This window comes from Magallana gigas, chromosome 4 (assembly GCF_963853765.1).
Source record: "Magallana gigas chromosome 4, xbMagGiga1.1, whole genome shotgun sequence".
Classification (NCBI taxonomy): Eukaryota; Metazoa; Mollusca; class Bivalvia; order Ostreida; family Ostreidae; genus Magallana; species Magallana gigas.
The window spans coordinates 57,011,596-57,024,066 of NC_088856.1; the positions used below are offsets into that span (position 1 = coordinate 57,011,596).

At 34.8% G+C, this 12,471-nt stretch overlaps 1 protein-coding gene across 1 annotated transcript in view; it reads right to left on the bottom strand.

Annotated features, from left to right (window-relative positions):
- The window catches only part of LOC105347927 (inter-alpha-trypsin inhibitor heavy chain H3), a 44,001-nt gene that overhangs the window by 9,780 nt on the left and 21,750 nt on the right, over positions 1-12,471 (bottom strand). The window contains exons 5-10 of the mRNA XM_034452067.2: positions 8,171-8,334; positions 7,530-7,821; positions 5,236-5,945; positions 3,921-3,993; positions 3,212-3,301; positions 1,692-1,805 (exon numbers count right to left, since the gene is read on the bottom strand). Coding sequence (XP_034307958.1) covers positions 1,692-1,805; positions 3,212-3,301; positions 3,921-3,993; positions 5,236-5,945; positions 7,530-7,821; positions 8,171-8,334 — 1,443 coding nt within the window. The remainder of the gene's footprint in view (positions 1-1,691; positions 1,806-3,211; positions 3,302-3,920; positions 3,994-5,235; positions 5,946-7,529; positions 7,822-8,170; positions 8,335-12,471) is intronic.

The window sequence follows — 12,471 nt, forward strand, 5'->3', positions numbered from 1 at the left end:
TTTGCACTACCGGTTTCACTTACTACATGAATATTCAGTTAATTACTTCCAACAATTGTTCTATTGTTCAATGTTGATGATTTTGTGTAATAATCACGAGTTTTACACTGTCGTTTTTATCAAATAATAGCTAATTTGACCGAAAAGTACATGAATAATGGGTTTAATTGTAAAATTTATACAAACATAACAAAGGACATCCTGCTTTAAACCGTTTTTAAGCGAATGCTAAATAAGGGAAAAATCAAACTTTACGAATTACTAAACAAGAACAAAAGCATCATTAACTTGGAGGTTCATATATATAATTGTTAAATGTAGCCATCAATGTCTCCCCCCTCCCCTTCCATGTTAATAAACTCATACAACCGTGCAGGCTAATGACCAAAGTATCGTCATTAAATGAATGAATGCAGATTCATTTACATGTAATAAATAATTCAGACGAGAAATGTATATTATTTATGCATACTTGTATAATTGAGGTAGCAGCAGGGCGCACCTGATGAGTGTGCTCCCATCACATAGACAGAGGAGATTGCCCCGCCCATGTCAGACACGGCCATTAACTCACACCTTACTAATTGTTATCAGAAAAAAACCCACTGTAAGCTTGATTCGTGCGTGCGCACATTGGCAAAGTTCAACTTTGCTTGATTTAAATATAGAGTTCAAATAATGAAACGACATTATTTTTTTTAAAATCACATTTCTTGAATTGTGTCCTACTAAATACCCGATCAAATTTTATGTCATTTCTTTATTTACATACTCTACAGATATATAAACTTTGATTTTTGTGATCGGCCGCGATTGATCACGGTTGTGTCCTAATGAGGCATCCGGCACACCTCACTATTTGCACACACATGACGCTTAATTACTTACATGTAGTTAAAATTTGCATGCAGTGATATCTTCATGTAAACCTTAATTAATAGTTCTAGAACTTAGGAACATTAAAATGTTGATGTATTTGACCTGAGAATGTACCATATACAGTTACATTATGCAGGCAGGTTTTGTTTTTCTAAAAATCCTATAGGAATTAAATTCCCTATAGGAGAAAAGTCTTTTCTGCAGAAATTTGTTACAGACAGGTAGTTAATCTTTAGGAAATTAAGATTTCCTATCTGATTTTAAAATCCTGAGGGAGTTTTGTGTAAATTTTCTTGAAATTTAAACTCCTACAGAAAATTCTTTTATTCCGATAGGAAATTCCAAATACCCTGTGGGAAAATTGTTTTTCCATTGGAAAATTCTTTTTTCTTTAAGAATTTATTTTTGAATGGTAAATATCTCACCTGACAGGTGAGATACATTGATAACAGAAGTGGTTATAAACTCTTTAAGTAGTGGTCTATTACAATATGCCGTATTTCAATTTTTCGATACATGCAGCTTAGACGGGTGTGAACATGCCACCTTAGCACTGGCATTATCCGGCACAATTTGAAGAAAATTTGTACACACACTCAGTATTTTAACAATCAATGACTATCACCGGCATTGACTTTCCCTGAGATAATGTATTTTCAGAATTCCAATTTATGAATGTAGCCGACCCTGACCCACTTTACAAGATATTTCGTCCTTTACCAGCCCTGACCCACTTACCAGATATTTCGTCCTTTACCAGCCCTGACCCACTTACCAGATATCTCGTACTTTACCAGCCCTGATTCACTTACCAGATATCTCGTCCTTTACCAGGTTGAATATGTCGCCCTCATTCCCCATCACATCAAAACAGACGGAATCCTTCAGACCTTTCACGCGAACAATGAAATGGGGGTCACTATCAACTAGGTAAAAGAAACCAAACTTAACACACACACCCATATATATATATATATATATATATATATATATATATATATATATATATATATATATATATATATATATATCTGCATAATAATGTTTTATATTCCTGGAAAACTGTTTTAAAACTGTCTATTTATTATCCCTTAACTTATTAATATACAAGTATATTACAAAATAAATTGTTTCAGTAGTAGAATAAAGTATGGACCGGAAGAGTGATTGTAAATTAAAAAGAAAAAGCAACAGCAATATAAACAAGAGGCCCAAGGGCCACATCGCTCACCTGAGGAACAATAGGTATGATTATAAAATCAGCTTAATGGAGTCATAATACAAACTATCTGGACAATGTACAATAATACATGTAGATCCTGTATAAATCAAATTCATTTTTCCCCATGGATATTCTTATGTTTATAATCTGACATTAATCCCTTTTCTAACAGGATGATTTTATAGTCATATCACATGTTGAGTATTGCAGTTCTCAAAAAGATCCATAAATATTGTTTATATATGGGATATAAAGCTACATCAAACTCTGAACCTTCTTGTGTGGCCAAAGAATTGTCCTGGAGCCAAAGTCTTAACAATTATAAAGAATCGTCTGGCTGATTAGTTTTTGAGAAGAAAATGTTCGCTATATATTCCTATGTAAAACTTTAACAACAACGCCCCCCCCCCCCAATGTGGCCTCACCCTACCCCCAGGGATCATGATTTTCACAACATTGAATCTACACTACCTGAGGATGCTTCCACACAAGTTTCAAATTTCCTTGCTGATTAGTTTCTGAGAAGAAGATTTTTAAAGATTTACTCTATATATTCCTATGTAAAACCCCCATTGTGGCCCCACTCTTCCCTCGGAGGTCATGATTTTCTCAACGTTGAATTGACTCTACCTGAGGATGCTTCCACACAAGTTTCAAATTTCCTGGCTTTATAATTCCTGAGAAGATTTTTGAAAATTTCTCAAAAATTGTTCATTAATTTCTAATCATCTCCCCTTTAAAAAGGGTGTTGCCGTTAATTTTCACAACTTTGAATCCCCTTTGCCTAGGGATGATTTGTGCCAAGTTTGGTTGAAATTGGCCCAATAGTTCTTGAGAAGATGTTGAAAATGTGAAAAGTTTACGGACAGACGGACGGACAGACGGACGACAGACAAAATGTGATAAGAAAATCTCACTTGAGCTTTCAGCTCAGGTGAGCAAAAAAAGGATTAAATAAGCTGAAAGAAAACAACGACCAAATAAGAAAAATAAAATATTTAAAAAGTACCGACCGTGTCTACCATCAATCAAAATATTTAATTTAAACTCGTATATATATGCAGCGTTTATTCTCCCTCATTGATATTCAGACAGACGTTTATTTTTTACCAAAAGACAGCTTGTTCCGTTTCAGTTCCAGGCTCCCCTTTAGTGTGTCTCCCCACACAGAGTAAGGGCTGTCGTTCAACCGTAAGTCAGCTGAAATGTTAAAATCCTCTGTTCTTATCATAATATACTAGAAAGTATCAGAAAATGGTTCACAGTAAATCAAAAGTGAAAGTAGGTTCGTCAATTTTATAGTATTCTTAAGTATCAGTAAATTATAGAACAGTAAAGCGAAGGTAAAACAAACCTCCTCATTTATACACTTTCAACACCAACATGTTTAAAACAAGTCATATAGGAAAGGAAATTAAAAGTTTATTTTCTCATATAACAATCCAAGTACTAAAACTGATCAGGCAGTCTTGAGCCAAAAAGATGTTCACCATTACAGCAAATTAAAAATTAGTTGACTAAATTGAACTATTTTAGAATTTCAAAAGAATTCCAAGAAAAGAATTTGACAGCTTGATAATTCATGATACTTAATAACCTAATATATACAAATACATCTTCAAACACTACAATTATATGCACTGAATATCAAATTTCATAGAAGTGATTTATGTTTCAAAATATACAAATTACATGGAATGATGTTCTGTGTAGCCAAGTGGAGGCATTCTAGTAAAGTATTTTAATAAATTCTGCTTTCTATCTGAAATTAGTTAACCGAAATTCCGGAACTAAAATAAGAAGACGACTACACACTCACCACTGGGCCGGATGACGTTCTCGTCCTGGGGCCTGGTGACGACCATGGAGGTTAGAGGGGTCACAAAGTTGTACTGTAACAAAAAACACACCAAACATAAAGCCACCTCTAATAACTGAATTGTTCCGACCCAGTGTTTTAAACAAATTAGTAGTTTAGTAGGGAAACTATTATTGTTGTTTTATTTCAAACGCAAAAAATGAAGAAAAAAACATTGTTTAGGTTAAAGGAAAGCTCTGAAAACAACCGAAATTTTAAGAAACTAAAAAATAAAGAATGTTAATTTAAAAAGTATTAGATAGAATCGATGCTTTTTTATTAACCGATAGAAATCGGAAGTGAATTGTGTTGAATTGTTTTTGTATGACCAGAACATAATAGCAGTAAAAAATGTACGATTTATGATTGGTGAATTAAATGCTGAAACCAACTGCCTTTGTTTAACGATATCGTTTTTTCAAAATTTCATGCTTATCTTTCACTTTGATCTTACTTGCTACAATACGGTAAAATAGGCTGGGTGGCCAACAAACAACTCAAATCTACCAGGTACCTTTATTTGTTTAGCTATATACTATTACATATTATTAAACTTTCATGATAAATACAAACACCTGATTGGTTAAGAAGCAGTTTAAATTTCTATCACGCTCAGCCTTAGCAACACACTTGGCAACGGGTAACACAACGAACTGTAACATGCGCCTAAATTATGCGCATACGCGGTTCGCCGTGGATTTCATTCATGTTACTCCTATATAAAAGCAGTAGATTTTTCTTTAAACTTAAGACAGTCAGAATACTAGAATTGATAGTGCCTGTTTGTGAGGGTAACAGTTAATATGACACTCCGAGAAAACTATCGTTACCCTCCCAAACAGGCACTATTTATATAGTAACAAAATACCAAGAAATTTATCTCTCAAATGTGGGCATGTTTTCTTTATTCTATACGAAGCCTTTCTTCTAGAAGGAGATCAGTTAAGTCTTATATTTAATGGTCGCAACTATCGAACCGACCCTCTTAAAGTTCTGAGTCATTTCTGCATGACTTATCTTAATTAATTACCAAATTTTTCAGTGTATACATAGCTAAGATAAGACAATCCTGTTCAGTTAAATATTTTGTCGCAATAATACTGACAGATGAAAGTTCAAATTTGACTTTCTTGTGAATGAATTTTATGATATAAGTATTGCAGTGCATACTCTACTTAATTTCAATTCACAAATGTCAAACTCTAATTGATTTAGGTACTCTACTCTATTAAAAATCCATAAAACACTTCATTTAGGCTACAATTTACATAATTACCTTCAGAGCCAGTTCAAGTGCCTTTCGTTTGAGTTCGGTTCTGGCAGTAGCATTCCGTTCACGGAGTCTGTTTATTAATAGCTGTTTGATTGTCATGTAGGCCCATATCTTCTCAGTAATGTCGGAGAAATTCGAGGCCACTAATTCACTTGGAGCGTTCTGAATCAGATCAAAGATATTATTCCCAGTAGCTGTCCGCCATTCCAGGGGGCCTTTAGAGCTCGTCCCGCAGATTTCTAACGTCATGGCTGACACGTTGACTTCGGACACCTTTCCTGAAATCACAATTTCCGACCCCTCAAAGAAAATCGGATAAATCGTATTGGTGACAGATTTCCCTACCACCGTGTCATCCAGATACCGGAAGGTTAAGTTAGACAGCAGTGTGGAGGCGACTTCGCCATAGAACCCCGTCAGTTGTAGAGAAGCATCCGACTCCTCGTAGATCTTCCTGACAAACCCGTTGTTCTGGGCTGACAGCTTCTTCAGGAAGCCATAGTCCGCCTCGTCCCCGAACGACAGACTGAAGATAGGCACCTTGTCCTTGTTCCGGCTGCTAATGGTGTCCAGGATTTTGGAGTTGTCCATCTCCCCCTCTGTGGCGTATCCGTCCGTCAGGAAGATCATCAGGGAGGCGTAGGTCGGGTCCCTCTCGTCATCCTCCTGGAGCAGGTCCATGCCCTCGCTCAGGGCGTCATTGATGTTGGTCCCTGCACAGGAAAATAAACTGATACAGTAACGATCAAAACCAACCTAACAGACAGTACTTTCAGGGTTTACTCAGGGTTTACTCCGGGTTTACTAGAGTGGACCCAGAGTAAACCCAAAGTAAACCCCAATCAGAAAAGAAGTATACACCTGAAGCAGACGCTACTTATGTATTTGGAATATACAATGGGTGGGGATTAATAGAGACAGTAAGATAATTAGATAAAAGACGGGTCTGGTTCACATTTTAATGTTTAAAGAGGACCACAAAACCAAACCGAGTAAACCCAAATAAGACAATGAGTGGAACCAAAGTAAACCCAAACTGGAAACAAATTTTCCAGAAGTGAACCCCGAGAAAACCAAAGTAAACCCAAACTGGAAACAAATTTTCCAAAAGTGAACCCAGAAAAAACCAAAGTACACCACGAAAGTTAGGGTTTAGTTGGGTTGACTCTGGTGCTAGGTTGGGTCTGATCGGTACTGAGAGCCATTTTTAACAAAACGTTGAAAGTCGGGTAGTTGTGTCAAACAATGTGACATTGGTCCGTCTTTTTCATTGTGGGCCATTCAGTCATTGCTTATTGAAACCACAAGATCTGTCCGACTCTAAGGCAGTTTTAAAGTTGTTTGTGAATATTTCGCTTAAATCCATTTTCAATTTATCATGATTCAAGAAGTATAACGTTACCGGTTTATTAACCTTAATGTCTAAGGTCTATTTAGAATTGTTCCATTATAAAAAGTATAGACCATGTGTTTTGGAAAAAAAATAAGTTTCCTTACTTATGTTTTCTAGGAATCTCCTGTTGAAACTATTTGTAAGTCAATACATGTACAACTCAACCATTTTTACATGATATGTAAGCAAGTGCTAGCCATTGTTTTCCTCTCTATAACTACATAACGACCAGGTCTATATTTTTCATTCCAAATTGAATACCTCGTATTATAATAAGAAAGAAATAGAGTTGGTTTGCATATTGGAAAATGCATAGTATAACTTATGGCTGAAGTATTACCAAATAATTATTATACATAGTGAAGTTATGGCTGTATTGCTAAAGTGTTACCAAATAATTATTCGTTACATCAATACAAAGACCCTTATTTAATACGTTTCTTTTAATCTTTATCAATCATTAAACTATGAAAAGTTTAACACTTTTTATTCCACATAAGTACATGTATCTCACTGTCAACACGTAATTGCTGCCTAGTCTAGAACTGTTAAAAATTTACTTTTAAACAACATGCATACAAAAGGTTTCATGAATCCATGACTAAGGTCATACGCTGGGAATGGAGACCAGATTTAGTCGTGTCATTTGAGATAGCGACCTAGTTAACAGTTATTACTTTTCTTTTAAAGTAAAAATACACCATTATTAATACCATTCACGTAATTTTCAAACCGAAATAGTCCAGAACGCGAGAGAGTTCCAAAAATGGCGGCGGTGCCTAACCGTGCTTGAAACATAAAAGCTGATTGATGGTAGATGTTCATGACCAAATTCTTTAAGCCATCCACACTACTCAAACCTGCGCCATAGACAACATTTTAAGATCAGCAGACGATAACTTACAGCCATCAGCCTCGATGTCATTTATGAAGTTTTTGGCGGCGTTCACACTGTACTCGTTCACCTCCACCAGTGCAGAATGGTTCCACCATTTTGTGACGTCACCGTTAAACCGGATGATGTTGAACCGATCGCCCTTAGCGAGGTTTGATAAGATTTCGGACATGGCGGTCTTGAGTTGGGTTATTTTTGTGCCCAGCATAGATCCACTGTAGTCTAGGATAAACAAAACTTTTCTTTTCATTCTGGGCAGGCCTTGGGGGGCGAAGTAATGAACAAAATACCCATTGACCACCTGAAACAAAGTAATATGTGCAAAATAAGTATCCCAACAACAGAATCATCTGCCTTGCCATTCTTTATAACGGATTAATTGATAGAAGATGAGAAATTGAGATATGACAAACATGCCTGTTTAAGTTATACATGAGTATAATGCATATCTAAACACATCCATGTCGCATTTCTATGTAATTTATTCAATAAAATGAAGTTCATATATAATCTAAATTTAATTTCAATAAGTTCTACATTAAGCAATTTCCAAAATTAATCAATATTAAAATTGTTTGTTTTTAAATTCAGTTGATTGCAATAATCTAGATCTGACTTGATTGAGTTCTGTTTGTATGTCCGTATCTTACCATAACTTCTCCAACATGTGTTGTCCTCTCTACATCGTATTCAACAATAAACAATCCCGACATGCCCTGTAAAGATGCGCGCTTCTGGTCTTCCGGAGACGGGTTGTACCGGATGTAGGCTGAGGTCAAGGACGGCCGCCTTATGGTGGCGTAGGTATTCCACACTACAACAGAGGCGGAAGGATACGTGAACCAGGGTGGTGAAAAGTCCATGAATTTGTGGTGGAGGAATAAAAAGAACATTGGATGAGTGAAACAATAGAATAAAAGTTACTTTACAAAAGATAAACGTATGCTGGATGGTAAACAAATAAAAAAAAAACAACAGCAGACGCGGCGGGATACATTTACGTGGTGGATCCATGAATCGGCGGTAAAAGGGTCAGGAGAATGTTACTACTACAAAAGACGCGGCGGGATACATTTACGTGGTGGATCCATAAATCGTCGGTAAAAGGGTCAAATGTTACTACTACAAAAGACGCGGTGGGATACATTTACGTGGTGGATCCATGCATCGGCGGTAAAAGGGTCAGGAGAATGTAGCTATACACATGATATGAGGAGGCTGGATGGTAAACATATAAAACATAAAGTCTGTCCTCAACTTTTAAATACGATATTTTTGTTCGGAAACTATCATGTAGTAAACTAATGATTGTTTTAGCTTTAAACTATGAACATTTTCCAAATATCTCTATACAGAGATCTTCAACTCAACTCAAAGCCGTCTTACTTAGTGTATATTTCTTTTTACAGAGTGAGACTTATTTAATTCAATAAAGCAGAATAAGCTATATTTTGCTGTGAAAAACATTTCTGTAATGGTGATTTCTCAGCATGTGTGTAATTCCTATATGATGATTAAGGTTTAAATAGATCGTTAAATCTTGAAGAGTGAAACATTTCTCTACAGTATAACGAACCATATGTACGGGACGACAGTAATGTTGCCATTCTTTAATTAGAGCATCTAAAAGACGATACATGCAATAAAACAAACTCATTTTGTCCTTTTTGTACATTTTTAGTAAGTTAACAATTTCACGATAAAAAATATGTCATGAAAATTGCCGCTCATATTGCTTTAATTATAGAAGGTGTATTTATGGGAGCAACACGCGATAGTCTTCTGAAATAAATACTTACAAAAATATTTCATGTACATGTAATTTTTTATGGACTGTGTTTCTGTATAAATATTATCAATGTCATAATAAGACCAAATCATGGAAAATGCTTTTTTAAGTTTATTTTAATCCCGCTTTAACCGTTTATAACTATTTTCTTTGAGACCAATTCCAAACAGACAGCTCCATGATAAATGGCGAATTGTGAAGCAAAGCGTTGTTTATGTGTTCCTTATTTTGCATATTAACAGCGTAAAAACTTAACTATTAATTGCCCCGGTCTCATTCTGCGGAGCAGTCGTACATTTCTCATTTATCTTGCAATCACGGTGTACACAAACAACAAAACGACACATTACCTGTACAGGTGTACGGTGTACGCATTGTGTGTGAAGGTCAGGGACATTTCTGTATTGATACTTCACTTTGAAAAAGATGATGCTTATATAGTAATTGTAGATCAGTCCTCTAGTCACATTCAAATAAATGGTATATAGTAGATCAGCTCACATTACCGGTACATTAACCTTTTGCTTTTTTTAACCTTTGAAGCCCAGAGCCATTCTTTATAACAGAGTGACATTCCTTTTTTTTTAATTTCAATGGACCTTTTCATATAATCAGCAAATCTTGTCTGATCGTCATATACAATGCAGGTGCACATCTTCAGATGGTGTTCAACATATGTACAAATTTTCAGACGTTTTCATGGTGTAGTAAAAAAATCTATTGGGGGGGGGGGGGGACAAAACTGCGTCTACAGACAGAGAGACGGAGAGACAGACGAACAGAATGATTTCTATATACTCCCCGAACTTCGTTACAGGGATATTAAAATCAAACAGAATAAAACGTATTGATATACATTCACTGTCAACATGTCGGTCTTGAACCTGCTATGCGATGCACATTGAACTTGCATGTGCCATCTTGTACGATATTTTTCTTTGTTTCTTTTCACAAGAAAAAAATGTATGTAACAGTAGTTATTTTAAAATAAAAACGGGTATATAGACCAATTTAAAAAAAATTTGATCAAACACTATGTTAGATTATTGTTCATGATGACAAAATAATAATTACATGACAGAAATGAATAACCACAACAAATGGTATGATATCGTTTTTGATGAGTGATACATGAATGTTAAAACTTTTTTTCCAGAGAGCAATAACTTTGAAATAAAAAGTAACAAACAAATATAGTTTGTGATTTATTGTTATGTCTAAGATTAATGTTTCTATATTTGTTATTAGTAAACTTTATACGTAGCTTCAAGCATAAATAACACATGTCAAACCTTCGTAGAACTGACCCAGTGTTATGATCATCTACATAATGTTTGTTTTATTATTAAAATATTTTAAAGAGTGAATAATTGAAAAGCGTGAGGACATTTAAAGTCACCAACTTCATTAATTGGCTACCTGTATTCCATGCATAAGGGGTGATTTATTCCGAATAGGTTTCTATGGTAACACAAGGTGACAGCATCTTTTATTTAAATGAGAAAAAGCAAGGACAAAGTGTGTCATTAAAACTTAATGTCTGAATCTTAATTGATGAATCATTCTAATTAATTACCCAGGACGTGTAGAGAGGCTTTACACGTGTAAGATCTAATGCTTCGTCACTACGACAGCATTAACTTAAATGTTGATACATGATCCTAATTGCAATAACTTTTGAGCTATATATCTATTTATATTCATTTTATTTATTTGTCAGATCTGACATGGGTTATTCATAACAGTTTTCTTTTTTATTCTTGAAAAACCAGTTGTAAAATGTATTGCGCTGGTCAAGTATGATAATTATCCGGTTTTTATCTTCTTCTTTTTTATTTTCAATGAAACAAAGTCAACAGTGATTAACCTTCCCACTTATATTATCAACTGACTTATTAACACTGAACTAAAATGGGACACACTGGAGTTATAAAAAACTTTGGTTCTAACGACGGCATACTCATTAGTGTTAAATTTGAATGTGGTCTTTATCAGTGGCCTTGGCCTTTTATTCAAAATCGTGATATAACAAATGATATTACAAACACAGGTGCTTGAGGACAGGATCGACCCCCTCCCCCCGTGCACCCCACTCCCCCAAAGTATATAGACCCCGGGACTTTCTTTATTTATTGTTTATTCAATTATCATTTTCTGACATTTTTCTAATCTAACTTATTCATTCATTGCCCAAAATTTGTATGATATATGTAGATGGTCTGTTTTTAAAAAATGTTTCTTTTAGGTAATTTTGTGCAATGAATGTATAAATTAGATAGAAATATGTCATAAAAGGATGATTTAATAATAAAAAAATAAATAAAATCCAGGGGTCTATATACTGGGGAGGGGGGGGGTCGATCCTGTCCTCAAGCACCTGTAATAACAAGTTGCCAATTACAGTTGAGGAGACTGACCAAAAAAAGACAGAAAGACATGACGACCTGAGATTCATAGTGATGTGTTACCTAGGACATGCTGTTACAGACATGGAACTCATCTTTGTATTTATCTTATTCAAGTACAAAACATTTCATTCAGGGCATACATATTACTGTGTAATTAAGAGGGCTGGATGGTCGCAGCCATATTAAAATTGTATTTGATCTCACTTAAAAGAAAAGTTCTTTATAAAAATGCATATGGAAATGCCTAAATTAAACAGTTACAGCATAATCGTTGACTTTCTCTCTACTAAATAATAGTTTATGGCTAAACAGATCATATCTTGACATGTTCGATAGAACTGATGGTCAGTTAATGACCCTCCAGCCTCATTATCATCAACAGATTAAATCTTTATCGGCTCACACGGTACGTGACATCATTGGGTGTACATCAATGAAATAATAAAATATTACTAAACTCATGGGAAATATTTTCTTTAACGCATCATGTGGGAATGAAGGTATAGAAGAAATTATGATTTAAATATATGATATGCTAGATTGATATCTAATTAATTAAACAATGAACTTAAAAACAGTGAAAGAAACACTTATAGTTATACGCGTACCTATATATTGTTTTTAAACTGCTTAAAAGTGAAATTAGTATTTTTTTTATTGTAGTTTTGTCTGATTCTATTTGATTTACTGATTATAGAATTTTTTTAAAGAAATAACGGATTTGAAACCCAGCGGATACAAATATTTTGAAAAT